At 34.7% G+C, this 23,889-nt stretch overlaps 2 protein-coding genes across 3 annotated transcripts; both read right to left on the bottom strand.

Moving 5' to 3' along the window:
- Positions 1–570: 570 nt before the first annotated feature.
- Positions 571–11,646, bottom strand: LOC145627217 (putative nuclear RNA export factor SDE5). 2 transcript variants are annotated; one of them, XM_081679611.1, is made up of 13 exons: positions 11,509–11,646; positions 10,491–10,561; positions 8,929–9,495; positions 8,257–8,282; positions 6,198–6,275; positions 4,925–4,989; positions 4,496–4,737; positions 3,004–3,092; positions 2,604–2,660; positions 1,735–1,802; positions 1,546–1,643; positions 1,390–1,460; positions 571–945 (listed from the first exon to the last, which is right to left on the bottom strand). In XM_081679611.1, the coding sequence occupies exons 3-13, from the start codon at positions 9,491–9,493 to the stop codon at positions 829–831; spliced, it is 1,476 nt and encodes a 491-aa protein (XP_081535737.1). In that variant the 5' UTR covers positions 9,494–9,495; positions 10,491–10,561; positions 11,509–11,646; the 3' UTR covers positions 571–828. The 2 variants fall into 2 exon arrangements, with proteins under 2 accessions (XP_081535737.1, XP_081535740.1); XM_081679614.1 differs by having other exon boundaries at positions 10,510–10,561; positions 11,509–11,622.
- A 1,418-nt stretch (positions 11,647–13,064) lies between these two features.
- LOC145627216 (MLO-like protein 11) lies at positions 13,065–23,520 on the bottom strand. The gene is made up of 15 exons (XM_081679610.1): positions 22,489–23,520; positions 22,110–22,167; positions 21,733–21,962; positions 21,443–21,559; positions 20,921–20,981; positions 19,092–19,186; positions 17,070–17,144; positions 16,560–16,645; positions 16,237–16,286; positions 15,900–15,940; positions 15,207–15,377; positions 15,067–15,102; positions 14,675–14,742; positions 14,529–14,589; positions 13,065–13,989 (listed from the first exon to the last, which is right to left on the bottom strand). Exons 1-15 carry the CDS (start codon positions 22,612–22,614, stop codon positions 13,597–13,599), a joined length of 1,668 nt encoding a protein of 555 aa, XP_081535736.1. The 5' UTR covers positions 22,615–23,520; the 3' UTR covers positions 13,065–13,596.
- Positions 23,521–23,889: the final 369 nt, after the last annotated feature.

The raw sequence follows: 23,889 nt of genomic DNA, 5'->3' as shown, positions 1-23,889 counted from the left end.
CTTCTCCTGTCCATCTTGTCTCTTGGAGGCACATGATGTTCACGCGTCGTCTTTTCATTACTTCTACCAATTCTGCTGATTTTCCCGTAAGAGACCCCACATTCCAAGAACCAATCCGCAAACTAAATTCTTTTCTCCCACGCTCCCTCCTGATCCCAACTCCAAGCCCTTGATTATTTGACACCACAATTGGGCAATATGGCGCGTCGCTTCTGGGCGACGACCTAGCAACCCTTACATACTTATCACTGCACCCGGGTCTGGGAAGTGCAGCGCGTCGCTCAGTAGGGAACGCCCCAATGGCACGCCCTTGCTCATTTGACACCACACTCGGGCAATGTGGCGCGTCGCTTCTGGGCGACGACCTAGCAACCCTTGCATACTTATCACTACACCCGGGTCTAGGAAGTGCAGCGCGTCGCTGAGTAGGGAACGCCCCCACGAAAATATCTGTTTGGCTCATGTCATGGGATGTGACGAAGTTTTATACTGGCTGTCACTGGCCTACCGTAACCCTCCTCCTTTATCATGAGATGCACATAAAACATGCAAAAAAAAAAAAACACCAAATTTCAGACATCCAATGAGGATATTGGCTATTCTTTACTTTTACTGTGAACGTTATTGGATCTGGTCATAAGCTGATTCCACAGCTCCAAAACTCAGTTCAAAACAGAAAACTTTCAAAGTGAAGGAAAATTTGCTATATATTTGGTACAGAGTGCCCATATATATAGACATTCCAACTAAGTTAAGAAAAATAAGTACCATATCAAGAAAGACCTAAACACACCATTATAGTGAAGTTTTGAATGAGATTGTAGATTTTTACTTCTTGGCAAAGCTCAGGGTCTTTGGATTGATTTCATCAATTTGAATCACTACAGTTTTTCCATTGTCTGCTTCAGTGCATGAAATAGATTCATTCTCTAGCAGTTTTAAAACCTGTATACAAGATAAGAACAAAGTCAACAAACAGATCAACAGACAAAAAAAAAAATCACACAAGCTACATTCGTCCTGCCTACTTGGGCTGCCCTTTTTATGCAATTCTGGTTGTCATATATCAGAGACTAGCTATTGTTAATTTTCCCTTAGCTTACACAGTATCAAAAGAAATCTCAGTTTTCCTTGCAAAAAAGGGACAGCGTCTAACTAGTTTGGGTCCTATGGCCTGGCTCTCTTAGTTAGCCATCCTCCCCCTGCATAAAATATTCTCATGGAGCAATGTGGCTACTTTTCCAACATTTAACAATACAAGTATCTACACAAACAAAAATTTTAAATTGAATATTTTCTAGTAAGTTGACATGATAAATTTCCCAAACAAATATATTTGTATCAAGAACTACTGGATAAGGATAACATGAATATTAAAATATAACATACCAAACGTTTCAGACGGTTGTTCTTGGTCTCCCCACAATCATCCCCAACAGAAACCTTAAGATAGCGAATTGCTGAAATAATGCCAATTCTTTAGTGTCAGTGTACATGGTTCCAATCAACTAGGACAAATGGCAGTAAGTAATAACTGTAACTTACTCGGGATGCCTGAGAGATTAGAGAGATGATGCTTCAGTAGTTTAATGGCTTCTTTTAGTCCAAGGGTACTAAGGTCAAGCAACACCTCGTCTTCTGGCCTGTAGCAGATGATCAAGCTTGTTATATCAGAAGAACGAAGTAATGTGTCATGAAACAGCAGCAATTAATTTGAACTTAGTCTTAGCTAACCTGGATTCCAGAACCTTCTTTGCAGACTTTTCATCAGCATCTCTTGCCTTCCTGTTGTAGAATTGACACTAAAACACGGCCAGCAAAATGCAAATTAGAATTCATAATATGCATAAAGTACTGCTCCATGATACAAGATGTATCAGTGCAGGGCACTAGCTACTTGCCTACAAATAGTTACAAGCTACAGTTCCAAACCACTAATTTAATAACTTACTGTAGTAGGGAAATGATACTCTTAATAATGAATTTCAAAGAAAATCTGCATTGGCATGGTGAAATAGAAGCAGCAAAGGGCAAATGTGTAGCTTTAACTCAATTCCTCAAAGACAATCAATCAAATGTAGTCCCATTAAATGGGAACACAATTTAAACAAACAAAAAAATCCTACAATCAATCAGACAGCATATCTAGATTTCACAGGATTGGATTGCAGGATCGGAAAATTATTGACCAGTGACCACTGAGGCACTGACCAGCTTATAATTGAAACTTGTTTTAATCTCTCTGAATCACTCAATAACAACAGAAGTGCAGCATAGCAATGTCAACACTTCCATGAACTTCTGATCAACGTCAGCATATCTAATGAAAAATATAAAAAATAAATGCTAAGATCGGAATATTCGGAAAGAAAAGGGGTCTGCACTAATTTCCATAGCAACTTCAATAAAAACAGTCATTGATTTGTCTTCGAGGAACAAATAAAAATTTATGACAAAGTGAAAATACTGAGCCATTAAAAGGAGCTGTGGGTTGCTACTTATAGTTTTGAGCAAGTTTGCCAGTAAAGACACAAAGCAAAGGTTCTAAGACATATCAAAGTTAGTTTAGAACAGCTAACCAGACACCAGACCAAGGACAGTACCTCTTTCATAAGCTTATTGGCCTTCTCACGATCACCCTTACTGTATGCATCAGCAGCCTGACAAGAAAGAAAACAGATAAAAAAAAAGTTGTTCATTATATACTCAAATTCTTCATTGCACCCCCTAAAGAGAATGGCATGCCTTAAAAAGAAAAAAAGGGACAAGAACATAAGATCAACAGGAAGAAAAAGCATCAACATAAAAAGGCTAAGTCCCCCACCCCTACCCCTTTAAGATTAAAGAAACAATTATGTGCATAAAATTAAAAACTAGAAAGAAAACAGAGGACAAGGCCTCCTTGAAAACAAGAAAGCAAGCCAGTCAAATTGGGCACCAAAGAAAAAACATCATAGGTCAAGTACAATAAAAGCTTTACAAACACTAATTGCATTTACTCACAGCTTTGCAGTACTCTTTCATGGTAGTCCAATACTCCTTAACGGCTTGACGAAGGGCTGGAAAGCTATCCTCATCATATTTGTCTATAACTAAAATATCAAGCATCAGTAAATACAATAGTTAGTAATGGAAAGGAATGTGATATTCCACTTTAACAGTATTAATAACAAACAGAGCCATACGGTGATTCAAGTTAAAGAACTAGTATCGGTTTACGTCTTGCAAATAAATAACACCACCCTGGGTTACGCTTGACATAAATTAGTTCACCAAGGTATAACGCAGCGACAATCCAGTCCCATGTTAAGCCTCTTGTTAAAAAAAGGTGGCCCTAAGAGAACATTTCTTATAAAACTAAGAAACCAACTCTTTAGAATAAATGCAAAAGCACAAATCCACAAAGATATATTTCACAGCTCTCCATTTTTAAAGCACAGAAAAAGAGTTTAATCAACTGAAATCATTATAAAAGCGCAATTTCTGGAGACTTCACTCAAGACTAGGGATGGCAATGGGTCCAAGACCTTACCCAAACACTATCAGACCCAACCCTAAAATGTGAGCATGGATCTTATTTTGTTGAGGGGTACGGGTAGGTATGGGTATAACGTTTTCAAACCCATACCCTACCCACCCAGAACCGTACATAGACCCACACAATATTTTAATTTAGAAAAGGTTACAATCTGCTTTTGCTTGAACGCCTTAATCCCATAAGTGGGGTCAACTACATGAACCAACATGAGGACTTCCCAAAAGGCCACTCATCCTAGTAATACTCTCAATCATTGTGGCTCATGTCAACTTGTCAAGCGATGTCACAAAATTTTACACTGGCTGTCACTGGTCTACCATGACCCTCCTCCTTTATCCTTGGGATTGGCAGCGAGAGCGGAGTTTAGAAAAAGTTACAATATCAAATAAAATAAAATCTTAAGGATCTTGATTTTGTAGGATGTTGAAGATGAAATCGAGTATGATATGAAAGACAACTAAAAAATGAAAGGCTATTAACTTTGTAGCTGTGCAATAAATTTTACATCACTTTAAATTGTAATGTCTTATGGATAATAGTAATCTTTTTATCTATCATTCTAAGATTTTTTTGTTTAATTGTTTCACGATATGTCAAATTAATTGGTCATGTTTTTATGTATTAGTTTATTTGTTATTTGTGCATTACATAAAATCTTACACTAAAAAACAGACAATTAAAATTGGGAAAAAAAGTTGGTTAATGACCCAAATTGGACCCTGGACAGCTGGACTCTACCCAGTCCTTGCTAGACCCATAAGGTCCAGGTAAGGGCTTTTAAATTTTAGAGTCCAAGGGTCCGGGTAGGGTATGGGCATGGATTAAAAATTACGGGTCCAGATCCGGGTACTACTAGACCCTACCCATTGCCATCCCTACTCAGGACCTCAGGTAACAACTATTAGTCTAGTAATTTAGAAAAAAATATCAAGTTTCAACATATAACCAGCTGCATACCTTCATTGTAATCTGCTAATGGTTTCAAAGAAACAAATGTTTGGTCTATGCTAGTCTCGATCATAGGTTCAACAGCTGTTCTCCCATATGTTCTTGAGGGTCTAACACTAGTTTTTTTAGGTAGCTCCTCTACTCTTTCAGGAGCTGAAAATAATGCTCCCAAAATTTCCTTCTGCAAATCATAATTAGCATTGTTCTTCCTACGTGATTCCTTACTTTTTTCTTTCACCGATCCATCATTACTGTATTAGCAAGTAAATAATATATATCAGCAATTGACATCCATACAAGAAAGGATTTCCTTCACCCATCTCTCCCCTTCCCCCTCCCAAACAAAACGAAAAAAGATGCAAGGAAAGGAAAATGAGGTAGATTCACAAGTAGAATAGATGTAAGATGATGTTAAAAGAAAGAAGGAACATAGTGAACCTTAGTGAAGAACCAGACTGCAACTTATTGGAATTTGGGCCATTCTTCAGATACACGTACATCTCCTGAGATTGTTACAAAAATCCACATGAGTAGACATACATAACATTATAAGCTTTTCAGGCCAACAGTTCTTTGACAACAGCTGCAAACTTATGATCAAATAAATGTGGCTATGCAGTTAGTGCTTAAGTATATTGTGAAGTGTTTTATTAAAGATGGGGAAGTAATTTATATTTTTTAAAGATACAAAGGACAAAGGTGCTTCTCTAATGAATCAATAGCAAAAAATAGCATGGCAATCTTTTTTTACATGATCGAAAAGCAAGATTAATACATACCACAAATTCCAGAGTCCCCCCCCCCCCCCCCACCAAGGAAAAAAAAAAAACCGATGTAGCAGCCAGGATAACAAATCCAGACTACTATGTGCCAAAAAAACTGACGACCTCTAGACTCTAGTCCTAATGATCCCACATCCCCATACATAATAGCAAAGCATATTGAAACACTGCATTTCTCCCAATCCTTAAATAATTGATAGAATAGTGCAGACAAACAGAAGGTGAGGTTTGAGGAAGCGCACTGGACTTGAGACTTAAAACACCATGCAACTAGTCCCACCAATTTGAAGGCACAAAGCAAACGTATATGATGTATCCACACCCAAGGGGGAGAGGAGGGAAGGGGGTCACAGAATTAGCAAATGAAATCGTGTTGAGGATAGGAATCTGTTAAATCACGTTATCCACACAAACAATTTTACCTTCTTCGAGAACATGGATACCATATAATACAAAAATCTATCACTGCAATAAATTGCAAAAATTATTGCATTTTAATCTCAACTCATGTCAAATGTAATAATGAAGGATTCCTCAACATCAATGCTTGCATATAGTCAATAGCACTATCTACGAGAGCTTAACATAAAACTTCATGTGTAAAGCTAGTGGCAAGCAGACAAAAGTACCAGCAGAATACTCTGCCTTTACCCACACATCTAAAAGCCTCAATCACAGATTGTGAATACATTTCTTGCACAAAATTAAAGCTTTATCATTTGAAATTTACAGCACAGTTCATTACAATTGAGATGTAAGTGTAAATCATGCAAAATTTTAATTTGTTTTACACACCAATGAGCACATAATGTGAATCCAAGATACAGGCACAGATACTAAAATATATTGGTTATTGCAGACATGAAATTTGCACAGGTAATAACAGGAAGAATAGCATAGCTTCTTCCTCCAAAAAAGCCAGAACTTACTTTTTCTAAACACCCACTTACAACATCATCACTCTTCTCAAGAGTTGAAGCTGATAGATCAACAAGTGTCTCCATACTCTGATTTTCAAACAAAATACATAAATTGTTAGTAGATGTATCTTGTATTCCCATAACTCATATTATAAAAAATATTTCTCACAAGTTATCCGAATATCAAAAAGAAGATTTGACGATTTCCTTCCATATTGACCTCCCAAATATGGTATGTAATCCACTCTTAAAAGAAGAAGCAAATCAAGAAAAGTATTCGGGATCCCTTTCTTACACGTATCATTGATCTCGTGTGCAATTTCATTTTTAATAACAGACTCGTATCTAGGCCAACGTTGAGGCCCTTGGATGAGAAACCCAAATCATGGCTCATCAATATACTAACATTTCTGTATTGATGAGTTATCATTTGGGCCTCTCATCCGTGGGCACAACGTTGGCCCATATACGAGGCTATTACAGAAATATGAAAATTTACACATAATCATGATAATAGGCTAGATTCCATTCTTACAAGTATTATTGATCATGTGTACATTTTCATTTTCTGAAACAACCTCATGTCTAGCCATCGCTAAGCCCACATATGAGAGGCCCAAATCATGACTTGTCTATATTGATGTAACCTTCACCTTTATTGATGTAATCTGAAGATAAGTTATAGATGACATGTTGGTTAGTGGTAACTTGTTGATGTAACCTTCTCCTTCATATGAGGGTCCAAATCCCACCCCAATCACTTTTTTACGTATTCAATTCATTATTCTTTTCCTTAATTCATACACTTCCTTTGTTCTTGTACTCTCTCCGTTTTTAAATACTTGCTCCATTTCTCCATGCGCGGAGTTTGAGGAGAAATTGGAGAAAGTAATAAAATATAAAGGTAATGGGGTAGGGGGAAGAATAAAAAATTATAAAAAGCAAAAGTAGTTGAAAGAATTGGAGGAGAAAGAGTATGAAACTAATAAAATATGATTTATGTTGGGTCCACTAGGTGAGAGAAATAAATTCCAATCAATCAATCAATCAATCAAAGCCTTAATCCCAAAAGTGGGGTCGGCTAACATGAACCAAATTTGATTATTCCGTGTAGTCATCAACATAAATCTTTCTCCTCCATCCCTTACGATCCAAAACTTCATCCTCACGTAAATCCATGCACTTCATATCCTTCCTCACTCCTTCCAACCAAGTCATCTTTGGTCTCCCTCTTCCTCGTTTAATCCCTCCAAATAAGGAAAAGCAGCAAGTATTTAAAACCGGCCGGGAAAAGAAAGTGGAGCAAATATTTAAAAACGGAGGGAGTAGTTTAACTTTTGCATTATTCACACACTAACCTTTATTCCTTTTATTCATGGGCTTTGCGTTATTGATAGCTGTTTAGTTTGTAATATATTTGCGGGGTAGCCCAATTTTGCTAAACACTTGTTACAATTTAATTTTATTTTTTGAAAGAAAATACTTTTTATAATTTAATTAAGGTTAATGTGTAGATGATGCATATTTTTTAGCATTCTGCTTGTACCAACTTGCTTATGCTAGAAATGTTCAAATATTGTTTGAATAGTTTGTAGGAAAAAAATGGTTAATTTAATTGATGAGTATGGGACCAAGTAATTAATATAAACATGATATATCTTTTCTATAAAATCTTTATTTTTACCTTTACTACTCAAATGGCTAGTTAAGAAATGAAATTTGCTATAAATCCTAACTGTGGAACTGATATTATCAAAAGTCAAAGGAAAGTGAGGGTAAGATGAAAGAATTGACTGAATATCTTTGCAAAGAGGAAAATTTCAGGTAATTACATTATAATCAGATATAGCTTTGGGCACTAGTTTTGATGAGGCTGTAAATGAAAAAAAAAAATGCTTTAGAAATTCATGATGTTAATACGGTCCTGGAAGCAACAAAACCTATAGCTCTCCACAAGGTCAGGCAGCTATATAAACATGATATACATGTAATTAAATATGTTAGCAAGTCAATCAAAAGAAGAAGTTTAAACCTATATCTTCCGCCTTTAAATGAAAGAAAGCTCTACCTTTTCCAGATCATATCCACAGAGCCCTGCAAATTCAGCATTCTCTCTACATCATATATCCCTCATCACAAAGCAAATTAATATAATAGTGAACCTCGGAAAGAGAAGGAGTAAGTACAAATTTAACAGATATTTATTGTAACCAGAATCAAGTCACTTCAGGGGAAAAGCAAAAAGAACAATAGCATTGTACTCATGCTATAAACAAGAGGTAGGTTTAAGTTGAGAATGAAAACAAGAGAGAGATTGCCTTCCAAATATTAAACCATGAAATTAGATCTCACTCTTGTAAGCATCACTTCACAGCCTTCAGATCAATTTTAGTCTTTATTACTTATTCAAAGCGGCATGAAGTTATCAATAGAGGATAGTTGATGGAACCTCATATTCTTGTGTTGGATTCAAACAGGTGTTTTACACTGAGTTTCTGCCATGAGAATAGTTAAGATATTCAGTGGGACAATGGGAGTTTTGACAAAACTTTATGTCTAGAGATCAATCAATTTTTAGAGAAAGAAAACCACCGTCACCTATAGCCAGCCTTTAATACAATAGACAATTGAGAAAAAAAAAAAATTGAGCTGTGTAGAGCAGCATCTAGAATACAAGATCATGTGATTAATATATGTCAGAAAATCAAAAGGAGTATGATTGAACTGAAACACAACTCACCAAGAACTTGATGGATCATTTGCATGTCAAGTTGAAACCCATCTCCAAGCATTTTGAAAAGAAAGTCTTCAATGTCTGCATGCAAGCTATCATCCTTCCCAGTATTATTACATGAGGCAGAAACAGATTCATTTGAGTGCACTTCAGATGATCGAATTCTTATAGATTCATTTGAGTGAACTTCAGATGATTGAAATTTTGTAGATTCATTTGTTGCCATTATTGACTTCAGACATTCTCCTCCAGAATTTCCAGAAACATAGTTGTTTGTGGCACCTTTGCCATTTCCTTCATCGATAGATAGATACTTTGAGGTACCTTCAGCACATAAATCTAATGATGATATAGAAGTTGCATTTATGCCATCTTTGGATTTATGACTCGCTGCAGTAGTTCCCTGTAATTCGTAAAGAATGACACCAGCCAAGTCCACATTACTATTTGCTTGGGAGTAAGCAGAAGCTACAGTCTCCAGTGAAAAAGAGGAACCAAAAGCTTCAAGCAGCAGCTTCATATCCCTGTTACAATCTCTGGAAGATGAATTGCAAGAGCTGGCCGCCTCCATGTCTGGGGATGAATATAACACAGTGAAAAACCATTCAAAAAGTAATATAAAAAAGGCATGATGCACTAATGGTCTTTTAGATTAAAGAAACCAAAGCCAGAAGAAAGCTCATGCAATATCAATGCAGAAATATTACCAGATATTGTTAAAGCGTCATTGTCTAAATCTAATAGTGGAATTAACTAAGGGTGAGGAGGGTTTAAGTTGTAACACAATATAACATGCACACAGGTAACAAATTTTAGCAGGTGTATCGAGTACCTACCACTTCCCTTTCTTGCATGGAGATATGTAAAAGAATCTCATTTGGATGGCATGACATCAGGGTTGCCCGGCTGCCTCACCTCTCCGTAAGGGTGAACTAAAAAAAAAGGGGGGGGGGGGTTTAAATTTGAATCTAGCTTCCTCTTGTAAAATTTAGAGGAAAATAACATTGAGACTTGAGCTAGCCATATGAGTAAGGAAAATGCAGAATATAATAGTTAATCACATTTCCACAAGCATTAAACCTTCAAAAAAAAAAAAAAAACACTAGAATTATCCCTCTGGGTAGACACCTCTTTCTGACACAGTTGCAAGCCACTAGAATAACGAATTGAAGGTCTATCTTTTCTCCCTATCTCCCCAAAGTCAGAATAAACCAAATGTTAGCATGTGACAATTAAAGTAACTATGGAACTAAAAGAATGCATAGAGGTCATGACCATTTCAAGGGGAAAAAGCACAAGCAAACATAATTTATAATTGTCATAAGCTTCAAGAGTTGTCAGAAATCAGAATAGAATTAAATTTCCAAAATATCACTTAGTAAACCCACAATACCAACATCAAGCTAATATGTGTTTTTTCATTGTTCTTCAATCTCCATGCACCATCAGAATATATAGCAACAAAAATTCATTAAATTTAAGATATCCTATGTATCATATCACACGAACTAATTCAAGCAAGGGAGAACAAATGTCAAAAATGGCAAATTTTACAGTAGGAGGTTTACATGGTGATGGAAGGCTTACGAAAGATCACCAAATACAGTCGTAAACCAGCAGCTACTCGTATCCTGGAGACCTGGAAGGTAAACATCAAGAAAAATACATTAAAATTGTCATGCCAATTAGATTTTCATAAAAGAGAAATAAAATTATCCCTAATTATTTCAAATACCACATAACATAACTAACCAAATATTCAATTTGACTCACTTCGTTTAACTATTATAATTAAAAAAAATTACTTTTTTTTTTTTGAGACAAACTAGACAAGTGCATATTATTAATCGGACAATTTGTCCACGAGTACATAGGACAATACATCAAAAATTACAGTACTATAGATAATTATCTATGTTACTCAGACTGTTCATTACACCTCATGTATCCGTGGCGAACCCTCGACACTCGACATGGGTATAACACCCGGGCACTTCACTTTTAGTTCAAAATCACAAAATAGCCAAGGACGCTTATCAGATATGGGTATCCGATTCCAAGTAACATAGATGATAATACAATCTCTGAATATAAAAGAAACATCTAAGATTCTAACTCGGCTAACTTTTTGAAATTCTCAATACAAATTGTGACCCCAAATGAAGTGTCAAGTGTCCATACCCATTCAGAGTGTCGAGGGTAATTCAGGTGAAATGAAAAGCTCGAGCACCATAGCTAATTAACAATTTTAATGACAAACTATTTCAATCATACATCTCACAAATTCTGAAGAAAAAAAATTAAAAAAAAAAAAAAAAAAAAAAAAACACCCCAAAATTCAAAAATTTCAAAAACCAAAGACAAAATTCGTAATAAATAACAACAAATCAACGAATAATTCTCTCATAAACGCTAATTCTGCAATTTTTAGAGCATCAAACATCAAAAAAATTATTTTAAAAAAAAATCAACTAAAGAAACAAGAATCAGCATTCAACAAAAAATGATTATCGACAACACAAAAGAGCAATGCAGATTAATTAAAGATTTAAAATTTAGCAGAAGAAGAAATTGAAGAGAACTTACAGAGAGAATATGGAGATTCTTCAATGGAGAAAGAGTGAAAGAGAGAGAGTGAAGAAGTAGAGAGAAGAAAATTGTTGAAGAAGGAAATGAAAATGAAGGTTTTTGGTGACGTGCTTTTGGGGTACGTACGACTGTACGAGTACTACTTTTGGCGCTCCTCTTCTACTCTGGACTTGCAAGTGTGTGTAATGAAAGTTCGTAATCTATTTCATCAATATATCTCGGTACCTCGACTCCTATTATTGCAGAAGCTACGGCTTAACTTTTTTTATTGGCTACTAAAAATAACATACGATAATTTTTATTGAAGGACTTTTAATTGTAAATATTTTGGAGGATAAATTACGTTGTCCTAAAATTCAATTGCTAATGAATGACGTCAAGAAGTTGTTGGCTTACTTTTAGGTTGTTTTTTTCCTGCCATGTGTATCGAGAAGTTAATCGTGCAGCAGATTATGTTGCAACTGTATTACAAACTGAGTAAACATTGATAGATGCTAGTTTTTCTTACTCCGCATTTTATTTCTTTAGATAAATTTGGGTACAGCTTTAAGAGAAGACTTGCTTAACTTCTGTATCTTTCCTTTCAAAATAATAATATAAAAAAATTTAAAAAAAAAACCCTATTTTATTAACATTTTATTTAGCAATTTTTCCGATTTCCACACACCTCGGCTAATGAGGGTTGGACAAGTGTTTGTCACGAGTTGATAGTTTTCCATCCGTGATTTTTTTTAACATACTATTTGTAACTTGATTTTTTTTTTCTTATTTAATTTAGTTCATGCTTGATCTAACTTAAATGTATAAGTTACATTGTGTTTTACATGAATTTACATTGTCTTTACATGAATTGCACTTCCTTTTTCACCTTCAATTTCTACATACAAAACCATCACCGTATACTATTGCCCTAAATTTCTTTTGCATACGCTAAGTTGTTAGTTTTTGAAACCTAACAAACACAAAATTTCTACTCACACAAGTAGCATGATTTTTTAGTACAGAATGACGGGAAGAATTTACACAACCAGCATCACACTACAAATCTACAATGCATGCTCCATGAATAATTATAAAACCAGCACACAAGCAAAGGCCTACTCGATAATAGCACAAAGCAAGCCTAAAAACAATGGCTATAAAACCAATACACACCCTTTACTTGTGTTTCTTCTCTCTTTTACTCTCACCATGGATAACCCTTTCATTAGCTCACAGGGTATCTCTAGCTTCCTACATTCCCCGCCATGATCCAAATCAAGAAGGATGTTGTTCGATTGATGGTAACTGTGGACCTTGCTACGGTGCAAATGTCAAATGTTGTCAATTTGGGGATTTTTGTTACACATGTGATACACAGTCTCCCCCTCCATTTTATCTGAATATCATCAAAGGGAGTGCTGCTCAAGGCCTGAAACCGATGAATCCGACACACATGCTTCATCCACAGAAGAATGTTCATCATCCAGGACATGTTGGGGTAGTTAATGAGCCTAATAATCCTGGTGATAAATGATCTCATAGCAATGGTATTACAATGTTAAAGCCCATTTGAAGTGCAACTCTGATAATAAACTTGCATTAGTGTGCAACGCTGGTAATAAACTGCATATATCTGACAAACTCTTTTCTGTTACTTTGAATCAATTCTCTTAATTGACACAGAGCAATAACTGAAATAAAAGAAGATTACTTGTAGAAAGGATAAGAAAAAAAAAAATTGTTTCTGTATAATCACATCCATCAATTAGCACTTTGAAAATATCATGTTACAACAGTACAATCTAGGCAGGATTCTCTCCGAATAATGGACCTTTTAGTTACTAGCTAAGAGAGAGGAAAAATTAAAAAAAATATACATGTATATATATAAAAAAAATATTGTATTGTCAAACCCTCCACCCCTCACCTCTTCTCTTATTCACCAGTAACTAGACGGTCCACTTTCTGGAGAGGATCCGAATCCAATACAGTAAGCCTATAACCTATTGATTTATTTGTTGTATAAATCGTGTGAAAACCTATAAACGGGAAGATTCTCTACAAACTCCTGTTATGTCATAATACTATGATTCTATCAGAAAACTACTGATCAGTTCTTCTATTTGGCATTGAGGAACACCGTTGAACGTCAATTTGCTGAGAACTTGGTATTCTTGCCGATATAGAGGCAGATGGTCTGAGGAGAGGAGTACCAACACGACTGGAACTTTCGTTGGTAACTGGTGGACTTGCATCTGTTGTAGAAGGTGATTGTAGCTCAATTTCAGATTGTGCAGCAGCCCCAGAAACACGGATATCAAGCATGTGACTGTCATCTTCATCTAATGAAATTACCGTGCTTGCATCTGTATGTACGGTTGAATCATCACCGTACATACCGAGCCTCTTCTTTCTCTTGGCCGCAGACTTCTTCCAACCATGAAGAGTCTCCCTAATTCTATGAGGAATTAATGCTGCCTTGTAATTTGTTCCCATCTAAGACAAGCCAAAATGAAGCACAAAGTAAAGAAAAATAGTAGAGGATAATGGAAACATGCGAACCTAAAGTATATGATACATGTTGCTGGGGTAAGGGGAGTAGCCAAAGTCAAGTCACCATGAGGAAGTATATTTTAGTTATAGTTTTAAAGGAAAGATACCTCAAAAAACATAAGGAAGATGGGTAAACAGAGAGCTACATATGAGAAAACTAATCACACAGTAGTAGCTGATTTCCATATTTATCAGCAATGTTGTTAAAAATATTCAATCACTACTTCCATAAGAACCAAAAATTTTAAGGGTCCCGCAAGACTCAACATCAGAGCAATATTCAATATTGCATTTGATATGTTGATAGGTTATAATAATAAAAGTCATAAGCATAAATATAACATTCAAGTATCAAAGAAAATCTCTCTATCTCAGTCTCTCCTTTTCTTGTTGATTAGTTACATCACAGTTGAAGAATTACCAACAAAAAATAAACAATAAAAAAAAAATTAAAAATTAAAGAAAAAAAAGACAATATTAACCTGAGTAACCAGTGCATAGAGTGGCAAAGTGCTGTAGCTACAGAGGAACTGCCCAGAGAACCTGTAATAAGATAGCAATGCAACACCAATTTATTCTCTAATAGCTAATATGTGTCATCACAGCTAAGGTAAATAGCTAAACATACCCCAGTAAAAGCCGCAAATAGACCAGAAGATGGTTACTTATAAAGCAAGAATCATATCCAAACTGCCACTGTAAAATGGATAATCATATCATCAGAGAAATGGATAATCATATCATCAGAGAAATGGATAATCATATCATCAGTGAAATACCATAAGAAAATTAACAAAAAAACTTATGCTTCTCCTTTAAGCTCAAAACCAAATAAAATAAACAGTGAAACATCTGCGTAGTATTTCATATAGATATCCTAAAATCACATTCACATTGGGATGCAATTTGAGGAAGGAGAAAAAATTACTTTCAAAAGAAATGTCTTTCATTCTCTATCATCATAAGGCAACAATCTTTGACAACACTATAAAATAAACATAAGTTGAGAAAAGGAAGTACCCAAAACCAGAAAAAAGAAGCAAGCTCAAAGGAATTCTGCAAAAATGCACAATGAAGAAATAATAAGAGGCTACACAACAGAGTGTATAACTAACTCAAACAAAATAAACAGAAGGTAACTGGCATATAAGTTTTCCTACCTGGAAAAGTATAAAGTGAATCAAGGATAGCAACAATTCTGGCTTCTTAAACCAGAAGAGATCATCACGAGGCTTTAACTTTGTTCCTGTAAAGAACCCCGATAGTCCAGCACTCTCTAGTGTTAAGGTTGCTATAACATGTTGAAGCTTAGTACCCACCAAAAGGACGAGCTGCATTTTCAACGCAAATACCAAGTTATCCATGAAAAATAAGCAAAGCAATCAATAAAGGATACCAGAATAGGAGGTCTTTTGCCTTTTCCCTTGACAACAATTTAAATAATTTTATTCAATGTTGCCACATATTAGTTTTAGTCACTCCATCAGTGTATGCAAATCATCCATAAGGTTGCATACATTTGGACCTCCCTATACCCTGCTTTGGGTAAGATCTATTCTTCTTTTTGTGGTTGCCACTTGCCACAAGGTGAAAAAAAAAAGGAAAGGAAAAAAAATAAGCAAATATAGTAAACATGAGATGCACTTCATTTTTGGGGGCTGGAAGGGAGTGAAACAAAAAGTCAAGACTCTATTCAATAGTCAGAAGTATGTCCAGATCATGAAAACAGATCTGATACATGCCACGGCAACTTTCAAGGTATTGATGCAGGAGCATCCATTACATCTACAGCTCTACAATTAAATAATGCATTGAAAGCAAAAACCTAAACATACAAATGAAATCAGACTTACTGCTATAGGTAATATGGCTATCCAAAAGTAAAGGTTTGATCCTGGGAATAACAAGGAAAACCAATTAGTATAGTTCCTCAAACGACGTCAACCCCATCTAAAAGGAAGGCACTCGTGCTATAATTCTATGGCACAAAGGTGCTGCAATTTAGTTCAACAAGGTAAAAGAAATATTGGTTTATCTAATTATACACAGGCGTAATCAGTAAAATAATAGAGTATACCAATGCTTGAAGATCTTTAAAACAAGGAGTTAAAACGTTTACAATCTACAACAATTTTTCCCCAATGGTACACATTAAAGAACATTCACCTTAAATGCATTAAACATCCTCACCTCTTATGTTAAACAGCATAAAAGCAACTACAAATCCCCAAAGTGGACCACTGCAAAAGATAGAGCAGTGCTTCAGAATATTGAGGATAAATTATTGTCTAATAAAATTGTGATTAAAAAATATTAAGATAAAGGCAACAGAAAATGCAAAATGGCATTACTTCACAAGTTGAGTTGATGAAACTCTCCTCATATTGTCTACGCAATTCCATATAAGTTTCATATACATATCCAAAGAATTGAAATAAAATTAAAAACTAAAAAAAAAAAAAAAAAAAAAGCAGGAAATACGATGTACGACGGTTGAACATCTTCTAGCTCACCTCACACCAACAATTCTTTGAAACTCTTCTTCCATAGATTGAACCATATAGCTGTGAAAATCATATCTTCTACTAAGTTTATGGTTCTGTCAAGCATAAAAACGAGGTTAAAATATTTGAAAAGAAGTTAAATATTTGAAAACTAGATCACAAGAAGAAAATTTCGACATTGAAATTAGCTATTGCTTTGGCAGGAAAACCTGTCCTAATAACAACAAAAGCACCAATAAATTTCATCGAAGCTCGAGAAGTGCTGGGCATGCACATTAAATTTTCATTGGTGGGCCCAAAAGAAATGCATAGCAGGATTAGTTATTGATGACAAGAGAAAAAATTTGAATTTACGGCAAGTGTACTTTAAAACAAGCCATAAATTGCACCATCTTTAGCTCTCAACCATACAACAATCCATCTTTAATTGTCTAATTGGCTCCAAGCAGATTTCTAATAGCATGCCATTTCAGTAAAATAATAGAAAGACACAAATTTTCAAAATAGTTATTCAAGTACCATAATGAATCCCTTGCGTAGAGTAAGATAATCAGCACGAACCACTGAATGTCCAAATTGCCTGAAGAAACATGTCTGACATACAATTAAGAAGTCAGTTTAGAAGATTTGATACAACCAATAATTGAGTCTAACATTAACAGTCTAAAGTTTAACTAAACCTTCTCCAAGAAAATTCATCCAAGGAGTTTCAAATTAACAAATTCTTGCTTGCTGAAGAACATAAAATCAGCAGACATGTTGATGCAATATCCACCCACCCCTTTAAAAAAATAAAAGTAAAAAAGCTATATTTTGTATAAAATAAGATAAAGTAAAAACACAAATAATAAATCATCAAATTAGAATAAAGTATGTCGGGAAAATAAAGCATTATCTAAGCCTCTACCAGCATTTTTAATCTTATGGCAACAAAATAAAAATAAAGAAAAACTGGCCTAAAATAATGACTAATAATGTGCTTTTTATATGATAAACGACATGTATGTTTAGATACCTGTATATAAGTTGAGATATGGAAACAAATGTAAGAACATATTGTTAACTTAGCTCCTCAAGCCTACATCTAACTAGTTATTAAAATGTTTTACTTGCAACGTTATAGGAATGAATGACTTATTTAAATTTAATTGAATGGACAACTAACAAAAGAAATTGTGAATTCTGCCCATAAGTCATTCCAAACAGCTGATACTGATTAACTTTCAATCTTGAGATTCAAGGACGTAAGATTAAAATTCTGATTTTAATTTTCTTAATTTTTCTTTTTCCCCTCAAATACATTAAAGCTTTACAATGTATTTAATTTGATTAAATAATTTTTGTTTGTTGCTGTTCAAATGATGATGGATGATAAACTAATAATTAATTCAGTCAAAAGCTAATAAATATGATTAAGTTCAATAAAGGTCTAATCAAGTAATAAGTTAAGATAAGTTGAAAGACACCCTTACTATGTCCAAACAATAAGCTTGAATTAAATTCAATGCACAGACCCATGTATTCAAATGGTGGCAGCAATTTAACTAATTGGGCCACATCTTGTTCTCTTAACAATGACCCCACTGTTTTAACATAGAGCATATATATCTCGACACTGCAAGCAAATTGGCCCATCTCCAGTAGAAAAGAAGCACATCATTACAGACAATTCCAAAGTGATGAACTGAGACTTGCAATTTACATCACTTCAAATATCTCAAGTCCTCCATACTATACTTTACCCTATGACAACAGTAACTGGGACATAATTAATAGCACACTGTACACATTTATACAGTTACTGACTCTAGATACACTTCTCAATGTAATTGGAAAAGGTTGAAAAGCTCATATAGAATTCCATGCTTTAATTCTTTGTATTCAAGAGTATTTTCACAATCACAAGTTACCCTCTATCCTAGTAGACTACTTTTCAGACATTAAAATATGTGGTGCTGATATTTATTGATTTATAACCCAATTTTGGACTAATTAGTATCCCTATAATGCTCATACATCCAAAAAAAATCAACCTGTCACTTTCTAAGATCAGAAAATGAAATCTAATATAATTGGGTAGACTGGTAAAATTGACTGAGCTTCAGGGAACCTAGAACATATGATGCCAAATGTAAGCTTATACCACTGTGAAAATACACCAAAGCCAAGCGAGGCCTATTGAAAACTTTCCCAATAGGGACTAAGTGGAGAATATGGTGGTCGTGACTATAATGAATCCATGTTTCTATTTACATACACACAACTAAGCGAAGGCATAAGACTTTTCCTTTTCTTTTCTTGTTATGAAAGCCTTGAGACTGTTGAGACCTCACTGAGTACAAGAACTATCAAGTTGAGAAAGTTAAGAAACAACACCAAACATTATGTACAGGACAAAGTGTATCTTGCTGAGAGCAATGTCAAGATGTACGAAGCCTTACATATTAATTTATCCACAAAGAAGACATTTCAGATTGAAATCTACATAAAAGAGTGAAGTAGTCACATAAACAGAAAAACAAGCACAACATTCATGCTTACCACCCAAATCCAGAAATTGCTCTTGGTCAAAATATTTGACGCTTGAAATTTGACAAAGCTTGATTGCCTTCGCATAACCAACTCCCTGGTGATCTCTGTTGAAAAATAAGCTGACTGTTATGTGATTATGTCATCATTTCAGCAAGCTATGCCATACCAATATCAGTACATATATATAATCTTATGTTTGTGTTTCAGCATTTGGGAATTCAATATCAAAAACTTTTGTATACATCCGATGTACAGTAATATTGAGCCAACTTTTATTGAATTTTAGACTTTTTTGGGTAACTTTTACTTTCATTCATTACACGGTAACTTTTGATCATTTAAAGTAACTTTATAGCATACGTACAATATTTTATTGTCCGATTTTTTTAAATGTTTGTCCTTATAGACCATATCAGCTCCAGTGCATCCAATTTTTAATATGTACCAATTATTAAGAAAGCTAAAGAAGTAGATTTTTAGTCAGCACATAGAGATATACTAGTGCAAATGGAAAAGGTGCATAGCTCACAACCTTATCATGAATCAACTCTGCCAGTACTGCAATAAGATATATTTTCTTTGTTTTTTAATCATTGTAACAATTAAATTTTTACACTACTCACACTGCCATGTGATGATCTATTGCTATTTTTATGTAAGGAAAAATACAGTCAAGTGAGGTGAATCGTCTCGAAGTATACTTTCATAATATCAAAGCAATAGAAATATTTTCTTTGTTCTTTAATCATTGAAACAATCAAATTTTTACACTATCCACACAATACCAAGAGATGATCTATTGTGATTTTTACGTAAGGGAAAATATAAACTGGTGTGGTAAATTCATCTCGAAGTATACTTTCATCTATCAAAATTCTAAAATTGTTACTTTAAAATAAATTGAAGATATAAATGATTATATTAGGGCGCACTAGAATGCGTGAAATCCCAATAGTGGAAATAATTAAAGAGGAGGTATGATTCAGTTTCAATGTGTCTTTTTTGGTATTTTGAGAGTAGGAAAGCCTAAGACACAGAAAAGAAACTTGTTCCAGGAGGACTGTAAAAAAAAAAAAAAAAAAAACTTTCAGCACTACAGATGGTGACAAATGATTACAACTAGGAGGAATTTCCTATTAGCTAGGTATATATATCAATTTCACTACAGTTGATATATATGCCTCTTCTCTTCTGGCGTCTTAGAAAGCCTACGAAGGAAATCTGTACACTGAATGGCCTTACAGCTTAATCAGTCGCAACGAGGCCCAGATCTATCAAAAATTTGATCTTGCTAAAGATAGGATACACCCATAGATTGATGTTGCAAGGAACAAGCTACAATGGGAAAAAATGCTATTCAGCTATTACAAGATTCTATCAGGGATCTATTCACTGACGAAAAAGGCTCATGTAGCTTTCACATCTATTCATTTTTAAATGTCCAATATCATCTCCTACAACTCCGTACTTATTCCTTTTCATTTACAGAGAATTATGACAAATAAAGAAACAGGTTTTGGAATGGCAAGCTGCCTGCATATTTGCAACCTATACATCTATATTCCTCCCATAGAACTTTTTACGCTAAATGCTACTCTTATCGTGAGGAATTTAAGTGAGTCGTCTATTGGGGGGTATCAGATGGGTATACATTTAAAAGTATTAGTTTGACCTCAATAGGATCTGGGATGGCTTAACCATTTGACAATAGGGTACGAATATCACCAAAGCTAATTTCTGACACGTCCATCACGCTGCCTACATATACTAACATAAGTTTACATTTAATTAAACTTCCATCAGATAGTAATTATTGCAGCTGAAACTAGACAACTTGCCTGTGAGTGCATCATGCCGATCCAACTGAGCTTGGTCCTCCCATTTTCTCCAACTATGTATCTGGTAATAAACATTCAGCAAGAAAAGAAGGGGAGGAGTCAATATTAGAGGAGGCTAGCTTTAGCTAACTTGTGTCTTAGCTTAAAGATAATGTAAATCAAGTGATTGGTTCCCACTAAAAAGCAAGTAAATTGACAGTTAACAGATTAGACATATGTCTCAGCACTCAGCAGAACAGAGTCTGTTATACATGCAATAATCCTCTGGGAAGAGCTGGATAAGGCAACCTCGCCTTTAATCCTAGAAAATTATAAAGTGACCCAATTCCAAATGCCTTAACTACACTAAATTACAGTAGGATGAGAATGAAAAAGTTACCAAGCACTTCCCGGGAAACAATCCTTATTTTGAAAGGGCAAACTAAAATGACTGACATTGATAATCATAATGTCTATTAGGTGCATATACTCTGTTTAGTTCCAAACTAAGATGAGCTGTAAGCAAGCCACAATGACTCTAACCTTCACAATTGCAAGCAGCATTGTTAAACAGCTATAAGATACATGTGTCACTGCCATGATGAAGATAAATCGGTGCAACTGCTCGAGGCCTTCATATGATACAAATGGTTCTTTACCCTATACGCAAAATAAGCAGATAAATTTCAAAACCCAATTATTCAAACTGGAAACAGTGAAGTCAATGACTCAAAAGCCATAAGGAGCATCATTTATGAAAGATGCTCTAGTGAACTGACAACTCTATTAACTTTTAAAATAAAAATAAACATAAGAATTAAGAAAACACATGCCTCAGGACATTTATTTTGATGAAGGACACTCATCAATCTCCTGAAATTTTGAGGAGATGATGTCCAAAGTTTACGTCCTTCGGATAAATCCTCTTCAGAAGCTTCATGGACTTCAGATTCAGAGCACGGGGAAAATACACCACCAAAAAACTTTGAAGATATACAAAAGCTGGATATAGTGCTTGAAGTTGCTGTTAGAAGAAGAGATATAAAGCCAAGGAGCATCAACTCTGCATACACAGATAAAATTAATAAGTTTTGAGATAAGCCCAAAGCTATACAAAGAGCATCTAAAGTTCTGTAGCATTGCCTTTCAGACATTCATCACCCAAATATTAACTCTTCAATAAAGCACCAACATTCATTAGTATAAGTACCTTCTTTCATTTTCTCCACAGTTTGAAGCAACGGCTTTCGACGCGTTTTATCAAGCCACTGTAATATAAGAACATTAACAGGTGAAAATTGCAGCGGTTAGTTACAAAAGATTATGAAAACATCCTCTTTTTGTTGATACAAATTGGATATTCCTTCAAAAAAGTGATTTTTGACTACTAAACAAATAGATTCTCAGGTCAGCAAACATGTAATCAGTTGACAGCAAAAACAACTCAAGACTAGTTACAATTACAAATAACCAGATTCAAACCAACTTGTTTTTGGTACCAACACTTAAACATAAACAGGAAATTAATAACAGAAGTTGCCCAAAAATCTAAAAATTCAATAAAATTAGACAATTGAATGAAAACTCACATTACTCAACCAGTGAATTGATCTTTCAACCAGCAAAGAAATTGCAACAAAGAATGTCAAAACAGATGCAACAGACCATGTTGGAGTTAAAGCCAAAGAGCGCATTTCTTCATTCTTATCCTCCATTTCTAAGACCTTACAATCCTACAAAAATGGCAGTTATTTCGAGTTCTCGAAACAGTTTCAGACCAATATCACCATAACAGTACCAATATAGCTAGGTAACATGTTATTTTCCAAGACCCATGACACAAAACATTAGGACCCTTCCACTTAAAACAAATGTCACCTTTTCTTCCTTCTTAGTAGACATATAATTTCACACAACTATTCATTCATGAAATGGACAGCTTTGTGGTGCAAATTAAAAATTACCCAAAAAATGTGGGAAATTTTTAGTTCTCTATCAACCAAAACAAAAGCCCTTGAAAACCCAGAAAACTTCACAGAAAATTGAAATTTTTTTAGCTTAAATTCCACCACAAAGAAAATTCCTAGAAAACCCAGAAAATTTATAAATTACCCAGAAAAATTAACCCAGAAATCTATCAAACCCACTTCCTATTTTCCTTTGCCTTCTCCTTCAATGCAGCAAAAAACTACCAAAAATGTGGCAGAAACTTCAATCAAAACCCCAATAAATGAATTACAATATCAATGTTCTTGAACAATGAATCACTTAATTCATAGGACAATGTGATTAAAATACAAGAAAATAAAGAATAAAATAAACCCAGAAAATGTGAAAGAGTTTAGATTCAGTTGATAGAAGATGCAGAGAATTTAATAAAATTTTGTGTGTTCTCTCTCTTCTCGTTGGGATCAACAGGAAACTACCCAACCATATGGATCTCCCGACAGGTTATAGAAAGATCCTTTGATTTGTGCATAATACTTACAATTAGATTAATTTAATTGAAAAAAATGGATCAAATTGTTGGTTAATAATTAATGAATGATGAATGAATGAATGGCCCGTTGATCTCTGTGCAATTAGTTAGGATATTAGAGGAGTGATGCTGTCAATGACGGATTTCCAGAACGTTGTCACATGCAAACGGGTTAAATTTGCCACATACTTACATATCCGTAGTAGACTAGTAGTATATCATGGTTTAAATTCTTTAAAGAATACGGATTACTCCCATTTAGACCTGGTTATTGGTGCGGGTCGGTTGCGGGTCAGGGTCAAAGAGGGTCACATTTTATAGGGTCAATATGGGGTCGGGCCAATGTGGATCGCGGCTCGATAATAGGCGGGCCTACAAAATATCAATTAAAATAAATATTGGACAAAGCCATTATTAAATACATATGAATACATATTAATCTATATATTTACATTATGTATTTTCTTTATCAACTAAATTGGAAAAACATGTTGGCCCTATATTGACCCTA

This window comes from Chenopodium album, chromosome 4 (assembly GCF_948465745.1).
Source record: "Chenopodium album chromosome 4, dcCheAlbu1.1, whole genome shotgun sequence".
Taxonomy (NCBI): Eukaryota; Viridiplantae; Streptophyta; class Magnoliopsida; order Caryophyllales; family Amaranthaceae; genus Chenopodium; species Chenopodium album.
This window is presented reverse-complemented; position numbering and strand designations above follow the sequence as displayed.

Coding starts and splice junctions, on each gene's coding strand:
- LOC145627216 (XM_081679610.1), bottom strand. CDS start 22,614: ATGGAGGATAAGAATGAAGAAATGCGCTCTTTGGCTTTAACTCCAACA. Junction 21,560..21,732: donor ATCAAAATAAATGTCCTGAG/GCATGTGTTTTC, acceptor TTTTGCGTATAG/GGTAAAGAACCATTTGTATC. Junction 19,187..20,920: donor TCGGCATGATGCACTCACAG/GCAAGTTGTCTA, acceptor ATTTTTCAACAG/AGATCACCAGGGAGTTGGTT.
- LOC145627217 (XM_081679611.1), bottom strand. CDS start 9,493: ATGGAGGCGGCCAGCTCTTGCAATTCATCTTCCAGAGATTGTAACAGG. Junction 4,990..6,197: donor TAAGTGGGTGTTTAGAAAAA/GTAAGTTCTGGC, acceptor TAACAATCTCAG/GAGATGTACGTGTATCTGAA. Junction 2,661..3,003: donor TGAAAGAGTACTGCAAAGCT/GTGAGTAAATGC, acceptor CTTTCTTGTCAG/GCTGCTGATGCATACAGTAA.